This window comes from Sylvia atricapilla, chromosome 3, assembly GCF_009819655.1.
Source record: "Sylvia atricapilla isolate bSylAtr1 chromosome 3, bSylAtr1.pri, whole genome shotgun sequence".
Classification (NCBI taxonomy): domain Eukaryota; kingdom Metazoa; phylum Chordata; class Aves; order Passeriformes; family Sylviidae; genus Sylvia; species Sylvia atricapilla.
Window position 1 is genome coordinate 112,229,906 of NC_089142.1, and position 23,588 is coordinate 112,253,493.

Below are 23,588 nucleotides of genomic sequence, written 5' to 3' on the forward strand. Positions count from 1 at the left end.
CTTTTAATCACTACAAAAAGGCAGAAAGATAATATTGTGCCTACTGAAACTTGATTATATTAATTTATAAAATACACCTCAGTTTATTTGTACCTTCACTACAGGATTTAGCAGGGTAATGCAAGATTATTGATGGGGATCAATCTTCCTTTACGAGGCATCTGAGCAGAGGGAGCAAGTGCCTTGTTCCTGGCTGCAACCCAAGGTCTAAAAGCAGCACCACCTCCTTACTCACAAGTATGCTCAGGTCTCCGTGGCAAGCTGCTCCTTATGTTACACAGCTTCCCAACATATGGTGGCCAAAGGTCACTTCATTCACTTGACAGAAGAGTCAATTTAGTTTTACATGGTTTCAAGTTCTTGGTATTTCAGAGAAGCCAGCAGCAGCAGACTAGCTTTATCCTCAAGTTACCACCCAGCACTTAGCTCCAGATGTCTATTCTGATAGAGCACAGCCTGTCAAAAATCTGTAATTCATGCAGAGGCAGATGCATGGATACTTAAATAGTGGCTGGCCTTGAATTAGGGTTTTGCCAGTGCGACTTCTTAGCAAAAATTTCACACGTTCTATTAAATAGAAATTCGAATTTGAGATTTCAAACCATTATGCCACTACCTACAGAGAAGTTCAGAAAACCTCAGGAAGAACACGAGCAGCCAAAAGATTTGCACAACTTTCAAACACAGGAAAGTCTGCAATTTTCCAGCTTCAAAAAAATGCTAAGATGACCTCTTTTAGGAAGAGAATAGTCATTTTAAAGATTAAGAATAAGCAGTTCAAAGAAAAACATCAGAGTTCATTCTGCAGAGAAGAGAAAGGCAGGGATGTGCATGTGGAGGGAAGGCTGTTGAACAAAGCCAAACCCAGACCAACAGCCTCAGCCATGTTCTGGATTTTGCTTTGCCAGCTGCTGCCTAATTAAGAGTTTTAGGTGCCAAAACCTACTGACTAACTGAGAAAAGGACAGCACTAAAAATATTATATGGAAGCCCATCTCAGCCAACTGGAAGTTAGTAGGCAAAGTTCCCTAATTATGTTTCTCCATGGAATTACAACTACCTACTGAGAGAATCCATCACTAATTGTGTTTTTCCTAATATTTCAGCTTCACTAGTTATGCTTGTGAGGAATCACCTTTACATCAAATTTTAGTTACTTAAAAAGTGTAAGAGAATTGGGTGACAGCTTTTTTAAAAATGAAATGTTAAGAGACTTCTCATTCAGAACCTCCAGGATGCACCAGTTCTTTGCAAGTAAAACCATTGTTAGTGAAAACAATCTTCTCCTTTGCTGTTAAGTCACTTTGCGTGTTAAAGGGTATCTCATGCATGAAAGAAACCTGACCTTGGGACTGAAAAATAAAATGTACTTAAGGAATCTCTACAGAAAGAGTCAACAGCATGGCATCGTCTTTTTTCTGCTTGTGGAGCACAGCACCTCAATAAAGCTAGCAGAAGCAAGGGCTCAGCAGCAAGCAGAGCACTCAGAAGATGCTGGGAGGCCGTGACAAAGCGCTGCCATCATGTCTGCATGGAGCAGAAAGGGTTCTGCCCCGGTGGCCACTGTGTGTGCTGGGCTGTGGGCCCAGCCCAGCCAGGCGCGGCGGCAGAGCGAGATCCGCCGGCCAGCATGGCCACTGTAATTAAGGAGCAGCCGTGAGCCCTGAGAGGGTAATGCCAGCCCATCTGCCGGGCCCTGTGTGAGCTGGCACCATGCCTCCTGCCTGCTGCTGCTGCTGTCACCCACCTGATCCTTGGAGACCTGCTCTGATGGAGTGTTCACGCCAAGTTCTTGTAGAGGATAGACAATCTGTCGTCTTGGCCGCACGGGAGCCATGTAATGAAGGGCAGATGTCAGGGAATGGGCACAGGGACGTTGGAACTGAAAGACAGCAATCCATATTTCAGCAGAGAGAATGTCAGAGCAGTGCATCACAGATGTCTGCTGCATGGCTTCGCAAACACACAATTCTTAGCTCTGTTGGCTAAATCTGAGACAAAAATCTGCAAATAAACAAACATACTCAGAGCAGAGGAATGAATTGCAGATAATTCCTGACACTGATGAAGATAATTATGAGAGTAATTACATTACTATCTCTGTGGGAATGACAGATAAACAAGTGGTTTGGTTTATGGGATTTTTTCAGCACAAGTATTTTCCCCAGGAGGATATTTTTCTCCACAGTGATCATGAATCAGCTTGATTTGACCTCATTAAGCTCTGTTATCTGCTCACTACTAACCTTTGCTCATCTGGCAAGGAACAGAGATGAATTTATATAGAAATTCTATACTGACTGAAATGTCTGGTATCATCCAAGTGATAAATGTTAATAAACTGGCAGAAATTTGAAATTAACAAAACCCTAATGTTCATCTGAGCAGCCTGGATCATTAGAAATAGCTGTATCTATTACAGCATTACTGGCTCTGGCATAACTTACAACACGAAAGGGAAGAAAAGAGAATTACAGGAAATACAGAATGAACATTAATGCAAACTAAATTACGCTCAAGTGCTATTCCATCCACAAATATTAGAACTTGAAGTTACTTAGTTGAGAACTAAGGAAAATATCACACTTACCACTTATTAGATAATAAAAATAGATAAAGTAAAGTAACTTAAAGTAACTCTGTAGCCTGGAAACAGGCAAAACTGGAATAACCAGCAAGACTTAGCTTCTCTTCCCTCCAGTGCCATTAAACTCCATTTTTGTGAGTGCCTCTTTAGAATCTGAGAATGTAATGGTACACAGGAACATTGGTTCCTCATGGGAACACTTAGAACTCCAAAAAGTGCACAGGAAAACACATCCTTCTCCAAACATACCTCAGTCTAACATGCCAAGAGTTCACACAAGAAAGCCAGTGGTGATTTCAAAAACACCCAAGTCACCAAGGACAGAACTCATCTCAGTCACCATCTAAACACCAGGTGCCAGGTGTTTAGACAGAAGCCTGAGCTGGAGATCAGTCTCCAGGGGAAAATTCCATCGGTCTACAGACACGCAGGTACAATCGATGGATGAACTGCCCTTGGGATGCATCATGTGTTTTCGTCAGTGGTGCCAGGAGCCTGGGTGATTGCCCGGGCCAGGCAGCAGCTTCAGATGGCAACACAGGCTTGGAAACTTTACCTTGTGTTCCCTTTTCTGACACAAGACTGATGACAAAACACATTTGTGAGTATTTCTGAATTATGTTCCTCTCGGAAAAGGATTTACTCCATTGGAAGTTCAGTATCACGGTTGTCCTGTGACACTTGCAGTAATACAAGTCCCCCTCCAAAAGCCAATCAGGTGCCCAGGTCCCATTGACTTTTGGTGAAACACAGTCTAGAGTACCCGAATGCTTTTGGGAGAGTTTCTATAAGCCACATGGATTTGTTTAGGATGATCCCCTTGCATTTACTCAGGCTACATTACCCTTGTGCTGGGCAGGGAGCCAAGGCCATTCCCATTCTCCTCCCCACCATGCCTCCTGAAGACACTGGTGGACACCACGCATCAGCCCTGCTATGCAAGAGCTGTATCCATGGGTCCAGGGTATGTCAGACAGGAAGAAAAGAAAGTACAGTTTGCTGCAGATTGAAAAGAAAATCTCTGTTTGCAGTCATCTATGGAAGCAAAGTAAAAAAGTGATAAAATGTGGCAGTATTTAATACAAGAAATACTAATTACTTTCTCCTTACCTGGCCTTCCACATATTCTGGATAAACAGGGTAGTAAAGACAAGATTTGTGACTCAAGCGAAGAATCTCCTTTAGAAAGTATTTTGTATAGTGATGAAATACAGGATTCAAGACAAAGTGGCAAAGATGTCCATGTTCCTCTTGCTGGTGGTGATTAAAATGAATGAAGTCCTCAATGTTGTAATGTGATCTAATATACTCAATATCCTGGAAAATTAGGAATTTGTGAGTTAGCAGTGATCAGCAGCCATCAGCAGCTACCTTGACAGAACTTTAGCAAATACCAATCAAGGAGTCATATACTATCAATCAAGGAACTACATCTCAACATTGAAACCAAGTGTCTTTGAGAGCTGTCCTCAATTGAAGGGCACTGACTGACAGATTTTCCTCAAAAATCTTTTCATTGTCTCAAAACCTTTCCATGCAGCTTGCCCTTATTTACAAGGAATGCACACCTGACCCTTTCCCCACAATGCCTGATACAGGTTTATGCCAGCTGGTGGATGGGGTCCGCCGCCTTGGACCCAGAGAGCCACAGCCACCCCAACGGATTGCTCGCTAGAAACAGCTCCTTGGGGGGTCACGGCGCTCCTCAGCTGGCAGAGGGGCTTCTCAGCATCGGGCAGAGCAGTGATTTTTCAGCTCAGTGATTTCAGCTTTTAGTGATTTCAGCTCAGTGCTCTTAGCTCATGCCCTTGCGAGTTAGCCCCTCTTTTAGCCGGTCGTAGTGAGAGAGAGAGAGAGGTCTCGTATGGAATTTCTGCAGGTGGTACTTTATTGAGAGGGTACCAGCGAAAGGGATCCAGGGATGAGGAACCTCTCCTGGCCAGAGGAAACTCAGGGGTTTTTATGGGACACCAGGGTGGGAGGAAAAGGGTACAGAACCAATCAATTGTAACAGATCTACATAAAATTCCGAGGGGGCTTGTGAGTCTCCAGCTAGGTCGCCGTGGCTAGGAGGTTTGTCTTTGTCTTAGGTGCTCAGGGTGAAGTTGCGAAATTCTTCCTTGACTCCTCAGCTTGGCTCCCTCCAGGGCAGAGCAGCCGGGGCTCCACCCACCTCCACACAGGTTAGCAGACATCCAAGGGGGGGTGGGGAAAAACCCCACCTGTTTTTCTGCATTCAAGGCACAGAAGCCCCGGCTGTCCCTCTCACTAAACACCAGCTGAAATAGGGAATTCCACAGAGCAGAGAGATGTAGGACATGCCCTCTGAAAAGTCTTCTCTGTTGAAGTGATAAGCTGATATTTTTGCACGTTTATTCACTCAATCTATCCTCTTAACTCTTAATATAATCAAGAGGATTACTCTTGGAAACAGGAGTGACTGTTCTATTGTAAAAACTAAGCATTAGAAGTGCTGAACAATCTAAACTCCACCTTTTCAGCCCTAGCAGAATGCCACAAAAGTAGCAAAACTGGAGAATGTTTACTTTTCAATAATAATGTGCAATGTCCTTTTTTACTCCATCAGGGAATAGGCTTTTGTTTTCAAGTGCATGATTCACAATCACTTAGACTCTACTGTTGGAGAAAAAAGTTATGAAAGCAAATCTAGAAGAAGAATTACTGCTCTTTGCAGGATTTGTGGCAAAGCTGTTTATTGACTTGGAAAGCAGAAGGGAAAGAGGTGATGAAACACCTATTTAGACGCAGAACGGCTTTTGCTAAAGCACAAAAAATGTGCAGGAGGAAAACTTTCAGGACATAGCAACAGCTTCTTAAAAGTAACAGGAACATTTTTTTTCATCTGTGTGTCAATCATTATCTATGAGAAGAGAAATAATCCAGTGGGCATAGGCCAGAGAGCAAGGGAGATTCTACAAGCAGCACTTTCACCAACACTTTGTTAAGCACACATACAGTGCCAAGCACAAAACTCAGCCTTAGTGTGAGGACCAAGCACTACAGACCTCATGGAACACAAACTGAATTTACCATTTCATCCCTAGTAACAGAAACACCAACGATTTGATCCAAAACTTCTGCCACAAAAGCCTGTACTGGCATCCCGTCCTGCAAGATAAAGGCAACAAATGCGTATTTCCAGTTTCAGTAGAATCTCTTTCTAATGGTACCTGTCTATTTCACCACAGAATCCCAGTTAAAACCCTTTCCTCCCAGGGCACCATCACAGTTTAACCAGCCTGCTCTCCACAGGGGCCCTGTTTCAGCCAGGTGTGTGGCTGGACTCTGGATCTTTCCTCAGATCTTTCCTCACTGACGCTTCAGTTTGGGTACAGCTGCTGCGGGAGTGCTACAAGCTCAGCCACTGCTTCAGTCCTGGGTTAAGTCCTGACCTTAGGACAGAACTGAACACATACCAGCAACAAATACTCACTGGATCCCTGCGAGCCTCAGTGAATATCTTTGAGTCATTCCATATGCTTTCATTCAAGCTAAGAGTTTCAACAAGCATTTTGACTCCCTGTAGGTCACTGGTTGCTGCTTTTCTTACATTAAATGACCTAAAAAAGGACAAAAAAAATTAAAGTTGATTCTGTGACGAAATAAGGACAACTGCCAAGCTTAAGACAACACACCCCTCACAAGCACCAACCACACCATTCAGAAATTGCAACTGACTGATAAATGACACTTGTTCCAAAGGCAGATATGAACTTATTGCATGGTAATGGAACAGATCAGAGCATCTACTTGAGACAACTCCAGAATCCTGCTTTATCTACTATTAAACACTCAGCCCAATCTATACTCCCCAGGTATCACCTGTCTTCAAGTGAGTAAAAGTCAGCAGTAAAGAGAGGCAAAGAACCATAAAAACAATGTGGAATCTGTAGCTGAACACTGTGGCTGAACACTGAACATGAACAACATGGGGAAAAGAGCAAGATAAAAACAGGGAAAGGCAAGAAAAAATGAGAAAAGGACAGCGAAAAATAAAACTGAGCTAGCTGTCATGGTAAAAAATAAAGCAGGAACAGCAATTTCTCCGAGAACAAATTACTAATTTTTGTGTTAGACCTTGGTGCCTCAAGCAGTATCACATGAGGATAAACTGACATGACTGCAATGCCTCTGCTAAGTGTAGAGTGTCAGTTAGTAATGCCACAGTAGTGATGTGGTACCAGAACACCTGTGGCACACATGGAACATCTACAGACAGCAGTCACCTGGCACTTAGCTCAGCTACAGACTGTTAGCAAACATCTTCCCACCTACTAGTTAGGAAGAAAATTCACTTCACACTGACAGTCTACAGCAACTGAACAACTCTCCCAGTGTCTGTCAAAAGCAGCAACCCCTTCCTGGTTACACACAGCTCGTGCAACCAACGCTTTTGGAATGCTCTTCAACTACAACTTCAGTCCCAAGAAATGAGTTTTTTCACCCACAGATAAAAAGTTGCAACTCACATAGTATAATTTTTTTACTTCTGTTCTTTTCGCTTTCAATTTAAAAGTGGATGTGCTATAATTCAATCACATTGAGAGGCATCCTGTGGAATATGGGTTTAATGAATAGCATCGATACCTTAAAAAACACAGATTTACTGGTTCTAGTATATTATGAGAAATTTCACAGCTGAATTCACTGACCGTTTCTGACTGCTCAAAAGCACACATTTGGTTACTAAATTACAGACTAATCCTGACCTTCTAAGTGACCATCAGCTGAGCTTCTGTAGCTTTTCACATGTTTCTACTGTCGATTGCAAACCCAACAGTGCTGAGGATTGTGGCTCACTCTGCAGCCTGAGTGTGCCATCCTCCCCCATCGCTCCTCAGCCCAGCCCAGCAGCTGCCCCAGGGAAGGCAACTGTGCCTACAGTGAGCTGCATCTTGAATAACCAAAACAGAACGTGTGAAAAGTTAAAACTGCCTTTTTTTTAAAAATACGCAGATCCACCAGCTCCATTGGGAACATGGAACAGGAAGAAAGACTACCCAAGGTCTGTACTCGTTTCTCTCCCAGCAATGAATTAACTCATTCTAGATGCTCAAGTCCTTTGACTGCTCAGAGACAAGGAGACTATTATTATTATTATCATTATGCTTTTTAGTGAAAATTGAGGCAAAGTATCCATTAAGCACCTCAGCCTATGCCTTGTCATCTGTTATTTTTTTCTCCTTCACTGTTAAGCAGCAGACTCACAGTTCCATTTGCTGCACTCTTGCTTTTTGTGTACTTAACACCTTTTCTTATTCCTTTTACTACCTGTGCTAATCAGGAGCTCATTTTGTGCCTGTGCCTCTTTTGACTTTGCCCTTTCACGTCTTCATATTCCCCTCTTACCCTGTTTTTCTTTTAGTCCATTTTCTGTGACTTCCTTTTCACTCACATCCTTTTGAAAGCCCTAGGTGCAAGTACAATGTGTTGATCTTTCACTTTCACAGATTTGGTTATTTCCAAGAGAATATCTGCTGTTGCACCCTGTGGGTTTTGCTCTGCAGAAACTTTCCAAAACCTTACTCTGGTGTCTCCCAAAGCTTTTCTGATCCTGAACCTCAATGAGCAGCTATTTTTCCTTACTTTCCTGCAAAGCTGCAGGGGGATTTGGAAAATGCTACTGATTACCCTATTTTGTTTTCATGAAAGGATTGGTGTCATTTGGAATATGCACAATGTAATCAGGATGGTAAGTTTTTTTTTAAAGAGCCTTGATAACAACTTGAATTTTGCCCAAAATTCCAAGAGGATACATGACTCCCAACCCTACTGGTGGATTACTGAGCAGCTGGGCCTGTGATTACCAGGAATTACTCTACCAGCTCTCTCCAGCCAGCTGGATTTTTACTCAGGACCCAGAAGCAGAAGTTTCACCCCAGGGCAAAAAGCTTCTGCCTAGGTCGAAGAGGAGCTGGCTAGTTCTGCATAAAGTATTTGTGTGCCACCAAAGGTGATTAGGTACACAATTAAACCTAGAAGTATTTTGCTAGAACCACACAGTATCTATGTACATTAGGATCAAAACCAAAAAAAGAAAATCTTGTTTAAACTATGTCACAGTTTAAACTTGATGTTTGGGCCAGAATAGGCTTGATATACAAGCAAAGCTTGGGAAATCTCATTCCACATAACAGAAGTCACAGCAAGAAAGGTTTGGTGTCCCAGTTCACCGATATCTCAGTCTACAGAAGTGTTCAGAGCATCACAGAAACTGTGAAAGGCGTGAAATAAATGGTCCAACACAAAAGTAAAAGAAATTACATAGAACAGATACATATTCCTGCTGTGATCTGTATGTCCCAGAAACATATGGCTACAGTTCTCTTAAGAAAGCTACAGCATATTTCCAAGAATTAAACCTACACCAGGCTTTTAGGTACCAGTGTCACACAACCTGACCCGCATCCCAAACACAACACCACATTTCTCTGCTGGCCTTGGCCCACAGCCAGGGAACTTGGAGTTGCTGGTTTGTACCGATGTCCATATTCCCTACCTTAGTACTGTACATGCAAATCCCAAACGAATCCTCTCACTGCGCTGGGGTTTTACTGAGAGGACCCTTCCTACAAACACTGGCAGGTGTGTCCCACAGCAGTCCAGAGCACAGCAGGGCTGTCCCGGGGCACAACTCACGTGAGCAATCCCGCCCGATGGAACACATACAGCTCCCGACCCAGCTTGGAAGTGCAGGAAGGGACGGCCCGAACAAAGCTCTGGATCAGCGGGAACTCCGGGACATGATGTGGCACCAGGATGACACACAAGTCTCTGTCCTGAAAGACACCGGCAGGCAATAAAACTGCTCTCTAAACTTTACCCAAAGCCCTCTGAGGGGACAGACAGCCCTGAAAACGGGGGCTTACACTGCACACCTCCGAGCACTGGTCTGCCTGGGCAGCACTAAGGAACTGACAGCTCAGAAATTACTTCACTTCAAGCGAATTATGGAATGAACCTTCCTTACTACATCTGGTGATTCCACCCTGACATTTTGTTTCAAAGACTGACATTCTTAGATGATAAATTACACAAATTTGAAATGCTTTCTGGGTTGCCTCTCTCTAGGAACTTTCTTTGGTGGTAAGCAGTGTGCTGGTTCTTCAGGCCAAGTCAGTGTGTCTGGTACCCAGGGCCTGTCTCTAAGGCACACTGCCATGCAGTTATTCGTAACATTACTTTACAACACTCTGCTGTGCATTAAGAAAGTCTCAGAAAATGGACTTTGTTACAGACAGAGTGATCACACAGGGCATGAGTGGGAAATAGCTACTGCACTGTGAATCCACAGTGCCACTGTTCAGTCTGTAGGCAAATACTATGAATCTCCTTAATACAACTTTTTTTAGGCTTTAATTCCATCTCCTTTAATAAATTTTGCTGAGTTTGCTTTTAATTTAGGTACAGTCTGGGTCTGTACATGGTTTTAAAGGAGTTTGAAGCATTTCTTTTCTAAATCTGCATCTCAGAGAAGACCCTATGGAACATAAACTAGAGATACAATTTACAAGAGCACATAGTGCCAGGGAAATGCCTACACACTGACAGAGAGTGGGTTTAGATTATAAGGTAAGAAAAAATTCTGAGGGTGAGGAGGCCTTGGCACAGGTTGCCCAGAGAAGATGTGGCTGCTCCATCACTGGAAGTGTCCAAGGCCAGGCTGGACAAGGCTTGGAGGAACCTGGTCTAGTGGAAGGTGTCCTGCCTATGGCAGGGGTGGAACTAGATGATCTTTAAGTTCCTTTCCAAACCAAACTGTTCCAGGATTCCAGGATAAACAGAGGACTTAAATATGTATTCTATGACGTCTAGAATCAGCCAAGGAGAGGAGTATCTCAGCCCAGGGTAACTAGGCCCTGCACACTCATATGCAGCAGACTCACTGGAGCAGCAGAGCCACATTCCCTAGTGCCAGCTGCACTGCTGTCACACCACACAAAACCATTCCAACTTTTCTTATACTCACTGGGAAAACGTTGAAAGCGTAATGCAAAAAGTCCAATGACCTGCAACCAAGAGCAAATATTGACAAATAAAGCACATATCAGAATGTTCTGATACACTGTGATATTGACATCCCTGCAAGTGCAGGAACATTTATTCAGAGCAGATCAGAGAATCCCAAGAGACCATCAATAATCAACTGCTGATATTACATGCTGCACAGGAATTTCTGACTTCGAGTGCTTAAAGCATCATTATTAGCAGGAATAATTAGGATGTTTGACATAATACATGAGGCTTCTCACTAAAAGGGTGGAGAGAGGAACAAACAAACCATTGGCTCTCGTGTTGTTGACTCCAGTCTCTTCAGAAGTCATTCCGGGACTATCACAGCAGTATTAGTATATAGCAAATATTACTTCAGGTTACAAACACTTGTTGCTATGTTCCACAATATTTTCCGCCAGCACCAAGGGCTCTGTGACTTTCCACTGAGGAAAGTGCTGATGTGCTCTGACAGACTAACAGGAACATCAATAATTAGAATTGTTTTTGAACACTTCTTTCCACTTCTCACCCACTGACTTAGAGCTATCCCAGTCTCTTTTCTATGGTGACAGCAAATTGTGACATTTCAGTTTAAAAAGACTTGAGAAATCTCACCAAAGCCCTGCTGTTTCTCCCCTGTGTAAGGATATCAGAGAACTCAAAACCCAGTTATGCTGAACTTTCATAAAACACTTTTCCACCACACAGAATGTATCTTTTGAAGATATTAATGAGATATATGTAACCTATAAATACTGATAAATCCTCTCCTCCTTTCTGAACTGTAATAAAGTTCTCTTTAATTACCACTTTAATAATATTACTTAAAACAGAAATAATTTCTAATTGCAATATATATGCTTGAACACAAAGCTAAAGCTGCAACTACAGATCAGGATTGGGTTTTATATATTCACTTATATAATACATAACTAAGACTAGTTAACAGAATAGCTAATCAGGGGAAAGGAAAATGCCATTGCAACTACACTGCATTGCAATTTTCTTTCTGGTATCCAGGACCTTGTTGGCAGCAAGGACCACAAGAATTGGTGTGGGAGATTTTTCAAGGGGCTTAGAAAAGTATCAAATATCAGCACACAAGCCAGCAGTTCAGTTCCTTCACTTTTCACTCTCAGTGCACTAGCAAGCCACATCCCAGCTCTGGGTTTAGGAGATGGAAACATTTAGCAGCTTTAGTGGCTAACAACTCCCAAGAAGCAAACTTCCCTCAGGGATACGATGCAATCACACCCACACTTCAAGTCAGCTGCTATTTCTGGGTCCATGCTGCACAAAGCCAGCAGGAACCCCCTCAGGACAAAATTCTAGGCTGCAGACAGCATCACCTCCTGCCCTCCTTTACATATATTTGCTTTGCTAATAGTTCTTTTACAGGCACGTGGATCAAGCAAAGGCAAGCCAGAGAAGCATAAAAGCAAAATGTATGAAACTACCAAGATATACAGATTCCTCAGCTCAGCATCAGGTAATCTTAGGCAAAATCTTCAGATAGGAATGCTATCTCCTCCAAATACCCATCTTGGAATCCTCACTGCTGCACAGATGTCTCCAGGTAAAAAAGACTGGGAGCACAGCATTGAATATAAATTTGGTGAGAAATGTCCTGAACAGAAACAGCACACAAAGCACAGAGCTCAGAAAGAAGCAAAAAAGGGACAGATTCCTATCCTAAGCAGGATATGAGCAAGGAACTCAAGAAGTCTACAGTGAAATTATTTCCTGACATAAATCTCTATCACAGCTCTGAACTGCTGTTTCAGTATAATGGAGTCATTCCAGACCAAGCCCCTCATCTCACTAATATTTTAAAATAAAGCTTTCATATTCTACAATAATTATCTTGCTTGAATTTTTAAACTAGATTGTCTCTCAGTTAACTGTTCTGGAACAGTCTTTCTGCAGGGCAATGTTCTTACCATACATTAGTTGGTCAGTGTTTCTAAGTACAATACATCTTCCATGTTGACTTCTTGCATTTCACTAATTGAACTAGTTCTTAACAGACTTGAGCTATGTTACTGGGTATATCACTTGAGAAATATGTACCCAAAAGGCAATGTCTTCGTTTTTTTTGGTAATTTTGGATATTTGCATTTGCAGCAGATTCAGTGTTCGATCCCCTTGGGTAGGTGCCTTCCTTAATCAAGAAACAGCTCAATAAATAGAACTAGTTTTCAAGGAATTCTCATTTTTCTTCTCAGTGAAGTTTACCATTACACTTCATTTATGCCAGAGAGTTCAGAAGTTGCTATTCACCCATGACTACTACTACTACAAGTAGAGAGATGTTTTTTCAAACTGTACTACACATGTTCAATTCATCTATCAAGTCCTTCCTTACTCCTGATGCCTGCTGCCTGCAGACATGACATGAATTTGAAAGGATGGAAGACCCTGGGTGTGCTCAGCTGCTTAATCTCTTCTGTATCTTCCTTTCTACCACCAGACTGAAAAGGAAAAAAGTTCCTGGAGAAGCTTCTGCTGATGTGGTTGAATATAGGTTTGCTCTTCAAGTGGGGAAAGAAATTTTGGAAAAAAGTCTAAATCCCATTTATAGCACTATTCTAATCCACCAGGATCTAAGAGTGTGAGGTCAGCAGCAGCAATTGTTTTAAGAGAAAAATCCCTTTGTCCCTCCCAGCTGTAGAGGATTCTAGAAAACAGAATAATTTCTTTCAGTGGCTGGAGACAGTGTTTAGAATGGGAACATTTACCTGCAGAGCTAAGAACAACTTTATTGCCCCATGCAATGAGATGAGAACTACTGTAACATGTAGCTCCTCTTGCAGCTAGCCAGCTTCAGAATGAGTGTCTCCACAGAAGGAAGAAGCAGCCTTTTTCCACAACCTCAACTCACATTTTTTCCAACAAAAATGAATTCTTCACGTTTTGCCCCCACAGACCTGTCAGAACTAGGAAGTTGCAAGTGAAGGTTGAAATGTTGTTACTGAAGGTAAAAGAAGAAGAGAAGAAAGAGGTCAGAAAAAATCCCACCTAACCACTGCAGGTGGTGTCACTTTCTGATTTGTCCTAAAATGGTTATCATCCTTGAAAATTATTATTTATTAATGATTATTAATGGGAAAGCAGTGACTCTTCCTCTATGCTTACCTAGTTTCATACTTCTTATCAATACAGAGCAGACGGATAAGGAAAACATTTGAAGCTCCTCTGTACACAGGACGCAAATCCCCCTCCTCATCCAGGGAATTTGTCTCCAGGAGGGGTGCTGCTGAGCCTTTAGAGCCTGTGCTGCTAACATCACCTATCGGCAGTTCAGTCTGGGAAACGCCCACAGCTCCATCTTTCTGCAGTAACAACAGATAAGGGCTCGCTTACACCACTTCACAAACTGTTTTCATTAGTTAAGCCCCATCCTTTCTTCTCCTCTGTGTGACCCTTTTTTCCCACCCTGATGGCTGTGCATGGGGAACTGGATGGGCAAACTCACCATGACCAATAACACTGACCTCCTCTCTCCAGACCCAGAGCCAGAGCCACTTCCAACCTGTGCTCCCAGAGCAGAGGCACATGTGCACCAGAGCAGACGATGGGGCAGGAGGGGAACTGTCCTGGGTTGGAGTTCAGGATGTATTCTATCACCATCTTCAGTTAATGGCCCATCGATGCCTTGTGAATGACTCACAGATGACTCCCTCCGGGAGTTCTCTCTCTTTAATGGGCCATCAAGGACCCACTGTATGGCTCATCATCCCATTGGGAGATGCTCCGCCCATGGGGAGGAGCCAAGCATTCTCACCTGGATATAAACTGGGATTTGGGAGGCAGCCCTCATTCCCACTGGATTCCCAGAGGACCGGAGCTACCAGACCTTTCTATGAGATCAGTGCTTCAGGAAGACCACCTCACCTGGACTGCTTCCATCACCCTGATCAGGGTGTATTCTGACTCTGTCAGTGTTTTTTTTCTTTTTGTATTGTTGCATTTATTTTATTTTATTTTCCTTTTCTTCTCATTAATTTTTATTTCTGACTTAGAGCCTCTCACTTGGTTTGTTTTCAAACCACAACAGGAACTCAGCAGTGTTTACTTGTCCTCATCTCTGCCAGCCTTGCTCCATATCAGCTCTGAGAGCCATTGGCACTGCTTGGTACAGGAGCATTACCTGCACAGCTGCAGCATCTGCACCAGGAACACATTCCAAGTTTTGAGAAGAAACAGGCTCTGGCTTTTGACTTGTTTGGTTGCTTTCATCTTTATCTGAGTAAATTAAAAGAGAAAGTGCACAAGGTTTACTAATGTGAGCTTTACCCTCAGAACCACAGCAATAGCTGGAGTGGGTCTGGCTACTTCTATCAAAAGGTTTCATTTTAACAACCACTGTTAAACAGACCCTCCTACAGTTACTTGGCTAGAGCTTCATTAGACGGATTTCAAAGCAAAAAAAAAAAAAAATTCCAGGGAATTTGTTGTAAAATAAGACCTGAACAAGACAATTTGGAAATAATTGCTAAGTTATATGTATCCCTATGTTCCCTATGTCAAATCTTTACCCATCTGAAGTGTAAAACAGAAGTTAGTGTTATTGACTGACATCTTAAACCCTTTGTGTTGCTAACTTGCTTTCTGGTGATCACAAGGACAAGCAAGGGCTCTTCAGTCTCAGATTAGTTCTCCTAGAAGAAGTGAAATCCAGGTTAAATCCCAGTCAAATCAGAGGTCTTAATGGTGCAGTAAGAGACAAGAAACAGGTATTATAATTCCTTTATAAATTTTACACAATAAACTCTTGAGATGTAGGTGTTGCTGCCGAAGAAAACACATCAAGCAAGGACACCCTTACATTTGGAAGACCCAGTAACATTAAGAAGTCAAGGTTTCTGAGTTGCAAGAACACAAATAAGCTTCAAAAAACAACAGAATTTATCCCTTCTCCCTCTGAACTTTGCCTTGGGACACCCATGGAAGCTACATCCACAGACAGAAGAATTTCTTCTCACAGTAATGGACACTTGATAAAAAAACCTTAAAGATTTAAAATAATTTAGCTGTAAGTATTTAGAAAACAATCTTATCTCAAAATGTGTTTCTCTGTCAATAAAAGAGTGCAGATGCAACATGCAGAGCAAGAAGTGCGAGGGGTGGGAATCATGGGGTCTCTGAGGGTATCACAGATGCCAGCCTTCATAGAAATGATCAAATGTCGTCTTGATTAACCAGCTCCATTTCTCATTACCAACCGCCTTGCAGGTGTCAGAAGTTAATTAATACAAGTCTCTTGTTGTCATGTAAATATTGATATGTTATTTCTGACTTTATGCTAAAATGCAAATCCTAATTGTTCCATCATCCACTCCTGTTAGACATGGCTGCATTGCTGTTTACAGACATGCTGTACATGAGTTAAGAACTGCAATACTGTCACTAAATCAAGTAAAGACCACAAACAAAGAAAATTAAAATAATTTCATGATTGCTGGGTTGTTAGCTGAGGTACAGTCAGCAGGATCAAGGAGCCAATTCACCATGAGGCCTGATGAAAAGCCCTTGAATCATTCCTACTGCATCATGTTTTCTAGCAACTAATTCATGACACCATATAGAGTAACAACCAGATTACTGTAATTACCCTGAAGCCTAAGTGGCATATCAGTACAGACTGTTGTATACACTTTTGTTATTATTCAGCATTACATTTTGAAAGGAAAAAAATATCAACCTGTGGTCTCTACTTAAAAGCTAAAGAGCTTGAAAAACTAACCTTTTTATAGGTAGGAACATAAAATTACTCTACAAAGGAATGCAGCTCGCATTCAAAAATTTCCAGCCTTCAGAGTCCATAAGGCCAAGTCCAGATCTTCTGTTGGTGTCAGGTCACTGAACCTGCTCTGCCCTCACAGCATGGCAATGTCCAGCAGCAAGTTTCCAACGCAGTCACTAAAGCAGCCTTCATGGAACAGATGTGGCTTTGCAGAATATCCACAAATGCAAACTAGACGCTAACAGATTTCAAGGACACAGGCTGGCCCTTATGTTGGAAAGGCTAAACAATGGACTACTGGGATACAACTTTTCTATTTTAAAATGTGCAAAGATACAACAAAAATTTTAACTACTATTCCGTGATACCAGAACTAATGTTCCTGAGCAGTGAACAGACGACTTTGCTATTAGGTTTCTGGTGGCTCTCTCTAGGAATAGCACCAGAGACAGGCTCTCATCATATGATACTCAAGTTTCTCCTCATGTGTCCAGGATCATTAATGATTTCACTCAAGCTACCTGAAAGTCTACAAATAATTGTTTTCCCCCAGAGCTGCCCCTGTCATTCCAAATAAAGGGATACGATTACTTTAAGTCTTACCTGAAGGCAGCCCACAGAACTGTAACTACCATCAAAACTAATAAAGTTTTTAAATGAAGAGGAAAAAGGAGATAGATTCACAGGACTGCTAACGATGCTGCTTAAAACATTTCTAAAAGGCACTCATGCCAGATTCTCAAGAAACTGAACAGAACAGCTGCTCATGCTAAGTTTTAACATTTAAACAAGTCTCATAGATTTCCTAAATGATAAAAAACATGTAACAGCTGTATTGTCAAACCTTGTAACCACATACTCACTGAAAAGCTCAGCAGCACAGAATTTGCCACAAAACACAGACCTACAGCTTGCAGTCTCTGGAGAAGGAAAGAGGACACCAGCAGCAGGAACAGCCTTGGGATGGGTAAGACTGGAAGGGTGATCAGTCACCTTGCCCAAGCAGGATCATCCAGAGCAGACAGCCCAGGACTGGGCTGGCTCCTGAGTGATCTCTCTCCATCCTCAGTCTCATTCCTCCCTGCAACCATGTCTGCCATCTCTTCAGAACTAATACTCTTGGAGCTGCAGGAGCACAGGATCCAACAGGAGACAGGCAGCTTCCCCTATCTCCTATGTGCAAGATGCTTCCTTGCAAGGGAGAGGAAGTCCCCAGGAGCAGCTATAACACCTGTACCTCTCCCATTTCTATTCTGTGACTGCTGGCTTTGAGGTACCAGCTGGTGACAGCCCTGCAGCTCCCTGGTTGCCCTTTTTTGCCTGCTGCTTTGTGTTCAAAAAAGCAGATATGTAACAACCTAATGGTGGAGGTGTTTTATTCTACTACTGACAATTAGTAGATAGCAAAATATTGCCCTTCTGCACAAAAAGCCCTTTGACATTGAAAAATAAAGACAACAACTGTAAATCATTTACATGTCACTTCTGTTCTACAAACAGGTGATATATTTGTGCTACTGGTTTTTATCATTCGCAGGAAGGCAGCTTGCACATGTGTTGCTGTATCGGGCCAAATAAAAAAGCGGAATAAAGAGACAGACCCTGATCTCCCAAAGTCTTATAATACAGGAGCAAAGCAAAGAGCAGAAGCTGAACCACAAGGAAAAAAGATGACACGAGTCAACAGGAAAATGTAATAGGCACAGTTAGCCAGCTGCTCAGCTACTGACAGTCCCCAACACCAGGTTTTACAATCACATCTTCCTTTAACAGCACAACTGTATCGACAGACAGTGTATCCCACGTGACAGCTTTCTGAAACTTGAAGCCTGCATTTATCCCACAGCTAGTACAGGCCAGCTCCCCACAAACAATTGCTTCCAAGTCAGACACCAGGGCTATTAAAATTCCGTTTCTCAGGAAAAAACACCAGGCATCCTGCTTCAAAAACAGGTATGTTAATTTGTGTTTTCTTGCTAGTAAACCTATATATCCTTTTCCAACCTCCTGCATAACCTACTCAGACACTAGACACAAACACACCTTGAATTTATTTAACACTTCAGAATACAGATACCTCCTTGAATGCTTGGCTTCCGTGGCACTTTGAGAATATCCTCAGGATGGGGTTTGCAGAGTCCATGGAAAGGCCCTAAGTCAAAACACTCTTGAAACAAGGAAACATTCACATGAGAAGATAAGCTCATGAATCCTACTGCAGTGCCACCAACCTGGAAGATAAAAGCCATGTCACACAAACCTGCCATTCTAGGTCACGACACAAAAAACTGAGCAAACAATTTCTGAAACATAAACTTTTATGTTCCATCTCTGACTGCACATAATGGAAAACTATAAAGGAACTATTTCAGCAAAAGTTAAAGATCCTCTTTTATTCTTTCCTTATAATGTATGTATTAGGACCTCTACAGTAGATGTTCTAGTTCTTTTTTTAGCTATGACTCGGAAGAATATTAAGCTTATATATATGGGCCAAATAATGACCTGAAGTTTTAGTAAAAATTTTGTTACGGCAAATACACAACGTACTTTCAAAAATGCATCATTTTGTTTAAAGTTATAGTGCAGCTGAAGCAGAACCTTCATTCAGTTAGCTGCAATAGTTGACTCATTACTAAACACTGATTTGTGCTCAAACTAAAGAGTCTATTTTATTCTCCTAAGAAATTAACAACTCAAGAAATCAACTATGTACAATATAAGGAGTTCTTAATGCAATATGTATTATTTGCAGCACTTATAAGCCCCAAATATTTCTGTGTTCTGAAAAAATCCAAGAGCTAGTCTTAAGAAACAAATGCCCTGGCAAACATGAAAGTGATGGGGATCCCAGCAATGCTAGCACCCATGGCACTCTGAATGCCTGATTGCTGCTGGAGTTCTCAGCAAGCTGCAGCCCTCAGCAAGACACACACTGGGACCAGGGAGAATTGGCATGCTGGAGAGCTTCTGGCTTTAACCTGAGACAAGCCTGGAAGAAGGAAGCTCTTAAATTTTTAGTAGTATATGCAACTTTCTGATGAAACACATTGTCAAAACACATTTTCTTTCCTCCTCAATACACAAAACGAAAGCCTTTATAAACTCAAAGGCTGGTTTTGTACAGCTGTTTTATCAGGCTATCAGCACTTCAATAAAGACTTTAAAAAGTGTGATGTTTAATTTTTCTGCCCTGAAGCAACAAGTGATTGTTTGTTTGCGTAACCAACAAAGCCAGGGTGACGCAGTTGCCTGGCTGCTGTGTAATTTCAGGCCCAAGGCTCAGCAGAGGCTGATTAACCAATCCATCTACCATATGTGCAAAAAGAGGCTGCCAGCTTCCTTCTCTGCAGGGAAAGTTGGCATCCATCATGGTTTGCGTGGAGGTGCCTTCCCAACCTGCCGTGGCAGCAGGAGCTCAGATAAACTGGGGGCATGGAACACCTTTTGGTGGTCTCACATCGAGCTCCAAACATGCCACTGGAATGTATTCTTTATAGCAATGGCCCTTTGCAATGTCCCATTACACTAATGGTGCATTGTTTCCCATTTGACTCCCAATGGCAGTGATTACATGTTGCAATCTTATAAAACCATTTGCCACAAAAAGCAGACTTCAGGAATTAAGGAGGTTATATTGCCTATCAGCTTGCACTACCATGCACAATTACCAACACATGAAAATCTTAACAGGAATTTTCAGCAGGATAACTATTACCACTCCTTTATTATTTAAATTAATTCCTGGGTTTGTTTTCATTTCAGAAAAAATCCATCTGAGCCAAGAGAAAGAAAAATTATCTACAGGACTTTAACTGTGAAAGGATTACTGGCTACTTATTTTCATATATAATACTAGCTTTCACTGGGAATGAAAACAGGCCACCTATAATGAAAATGTCTAAAATGACAACATGGCTTCGTCAAGATGGTCTGTCCAAATTACTTGAAAAAAATCGGCACAAAAACTGGGAACTGCTGCTTCATTTCTGAAATGGAAACATCACTCCTGAGGACTGACACAAATTACATTGAGAAAGGCACTGTGGGGTATAGGGCATGGGAATTCCACCTTCCACAGGTGGGCTGCTGATTTTATTCCCTGAGCTAGAGTAAATTGTCACATAGGACATCACTAAGGATATGATCAGAGAAAACCAGAGCTCATGGAAGACTGACCTCACAAACAGCTGCCTGATTTTCTTCACCTTCACGCTCTATGAGATCAACAAGGAGATATTCACCATAGGTTTCCTTCAGAGTCTCACTTTGAGGTGTCCAGATTAGCATGAGATCATCATAATCTTCCATCCTACAAAAAAGAGATCAGGTAATGTCCTAAGGCTCTGCCATTAATAGGCCCTGATACTTCTGTTTTACTCCATTAACAAATGAAAAAACATTACAAATACTTGTTCCAAAGCCTGCACCTAAAAATCACTTCACCTAGGACACATCCCCAGTGCACACTAAAGTGGGAGTCTCAGCACCCTAGAGAGACAACCACACTTGAAAGCCAGTAGAGCCCACCAAAATCTGCACTGCCCATTGGAGATGCTTCTGTTTCCCTAAGAAAATATATGGGAATCCCAGATCAAAATTCTGCCTCATTCTCCTACAGCTGTGGTGGAACACGCATACAAGTCCCAATCTACACGGATTTTAATTTAAACAGGCAACAGAGTCTCTTTCCCGCTAGACTGCTATTTATAGCCAGGATCAATGTCACTCCGAATAAGAAAATCCAGCACTTTTACCAGAACGGTGGTAGAATTCATCAGTCACCACGCTGAGACTATGGCACGAAGGTGGGTGGCAAAACAGCTTTAACACTCAACTGCTATCAATAACGTGAAACCACTTGTATTTATCTCTTGGAAAAATGTCAGAATTGAGTGGTGCGACCAAAAGCAGTAGAGAGGAAACTGGGGCTGTGTCGGGCTGCCGGAAGGAGCAACTGCAACAAACTGCAGGGGATACCCTCCCTGCTCCGGGCCGGGAACAGGTGGCTACTCGGCTATCACACCTACAACCAGGGAACACTCTCGCTGGACCGTCCCGACGAGCCCGTCCGCTCCCCGGGCCCAGCGAGGCGACACCGGAGCTGGTGGAGCCCCGCGCAGTCTCTGCCGCCACCCGGCGGCCCCGTCTGGCACGGGCAGCGGCTCCTTCGCTTTCTCGGGATGCACCAACCTCCTCCTCCTGCATGGGAACCGGGACGGGCCCGCGGCGCTTCCCTCGCTTGTCAGGGATGCACAAACCTGCTGCTGGCAGGACGGTATCCAAGAACAATTATCCAGGCTTCCCTCCATCGCTAGGGATGCACAAATCTGTTTCTTCAGAGAGAACCAGGAACTTGAAAGCTTCCCTAGGTTTTGGGGAAAACTCCTGTTTTGTTCCATGTGCCCACTACTCAGGTAGGGAAGTGCCTGTATGTGATACCTGTAAGTTGGAGATCATTGTTCCACACAGGCAGGAACCCAGAAACAACAGATTCTCAGTGCCATTCTATATGTTTCTGGATTTGGAAGGAGTCTTAAAGAAAAGGCAGCTGGGCAAGGAGAGGTTCTGCTTCTTGTTTTATCAAACACTGTCCGAGTTCCCAAGGACTGCCGAACTCAAGCATAGGAGAATGGAGAGGTCAGGGGGGTGTCTGGATGCTTTTGCTGCTCCTGCATACCAGAATGGATGTGACCCCTGGGTAAGACCACCTTTGTAACCAAGGCTAGGGACCCCTTGGATTCTGACCTTGTTCCTGCTTTTTCTCCTTTCAACTAAAATGAGGCTCCAGCAACAACAAAAACTCCATAAAAACTTACAGTAACTCATTCTTTATCCCCCAAACCAAAATGGTTACCCTCATCTCCTTCAACAGAAGTATCCCAAGGGAAAATCTGCAGTGAGGTTTTCTATTACCGGAACATTGCCACCTCAGAACAATTAATTAGTACAGGAAATCCGTTAATAAGCTATCAAACCTCAAACAAACCAAATGAAGAGGGGTAACAGAATGAGACTGCAACCTGATTGAACCCTGTTATTTTATGGGGTCCAAAACAGACACACACTTCCTCCAAATGGAATATTGTGCCAAGTGCTTCGAGTGCCCTGCACCATTCTGCTCTGTGGGACTCAGGACAGGACCACACACAAAGGTGCAGATGGCAGTTCTTGGAGACTGACCCCGTGACAGTCAACGGGACTCTGCACACGTCCGTTCATCTCCCTGCACGCTACACTGTAGGAACACAACCATTTTAACTTTTTAATTCTGCTTTTAATATCCTCCCCCCGTACCACAGTATTTTAAAAAGTAAAGAAACCCTCCAAACCCCAGTAAGTTTTCCAATATAGAAATGCCACAAAATTCCTCTACCGTGAGCACAAGCACAGAGCTGCAAATTTAACTCTTGGCTACAGGGCACAAATCCAAGAATGGCAGGATCTAGACAAGACACCAGCAAGAACACAAAACATCAAAGCTTAGTGGCTGCACCCTGGCACACTTCTGACATCTCACAGAGGCCAGACAGAGAGTAACTTCCAAATCGATTGGTAAACAAAGTATCGGTTTACAGCTGCTTTCCTTGCTCGGTAAGCAGAGGACAGAGATCACTCTAATCTCCTCGCACTGCCCCAGAACATGTTGCTAGGCAGGTGGCTGCAGACAACATCCACAGACTCTCTAAGGGCTCCACTGACTGTTACTATGGATGCCAGTGAAGCAGAGAGGTGAATGCAGAGGGAAGGGAAAGGCAGTGCTCCATCTACAAACAGAAATTAGCCTTACCCGTTACCTACTGATGGACAACACTGAAGTATGATTTTTATATCACCACTGTGTAATTTCAGAGGAAAATCAGTTTCCTAGTTAATTTTCTAATAATACCAAAGCTAAAGCAATTTTTTACTTTTTATAACAAACTACCAAAATACCAGACAAGATGGTAGCTCTTATCAGGAATATTGCTATGGCCTGAGAGACATTTCCAGTCATGCAAAAGAACATTTCTATTGACAAAACCCAATGGTCATCCAAAAAAAATATTTTAAACTGAAAAAAAAAGACAAATATGACAGTCAGAACCACGACATAATGCCTGAAGATTTAAACTCTTTCCATAACTCTCCTACTGATACCTTCTCTGTATAGAAGTCCCATTCACTTAATGATAAGTGGTAGACAACTCAAAAGAAACACTCAAAAAACATAACGATTGTACAACAAGTTAGTATGAA

General features: G+C 42.6%; 1 protein-coding gene across 1 annotated transcript in view; it reads right to left on the minus strand.

Annotated features, from left to right (window-relative positions):
* CFAP61 (cilia and flagella associated protein 61) overlaps window positions 1-23,588 on the minus strand; it is an 89,753-nt gene that overhangs the window by 59,884 nt on the left and 6,281 nt on the right. The window contains exons 6-15 of the mRNA XM_066316657.1: window positions 20,529-20,661; window positions 18,427-18,580; window positions 14,754-14,848; window positions 13,739-13,935; window positions 10,578-10,617; window positions 9,248-9,387; window positions 6,042-6,168; window positions 5,639-5,716; window positions 3,698-3,904; window positions 1,748-1,882 (exon numbers count right to left, since the gene is read on the minus strand). Of these exons, the coding sequence (XP_066172754.1) occupies window positions 1,748-1,882; window positions 3,698-3,904; window positions 5,639-5,716; window positions 6,042-6,168; window positions 9,248-9,387; window positions 10,578-10,617; window positions 13,739-13,935; window positions 14,754-14,848; window positions 18,427-18,580; window positions 20,529-20,661 (1,306 nt within the window). The remainder of the gene's footprint in view (window positions 1-1,747; window positions 1,883-3,697; window positions 3,905-5,638; window positions 5,717-6,041; window positions 6,169-9,247; window positions 9,388-10,577; window positions 10,618-13,738; window positions 13,936-14,753; window positions 14,849-18,426; window positions 18,581-20,528; window positions 20,662-23,588) is intronic.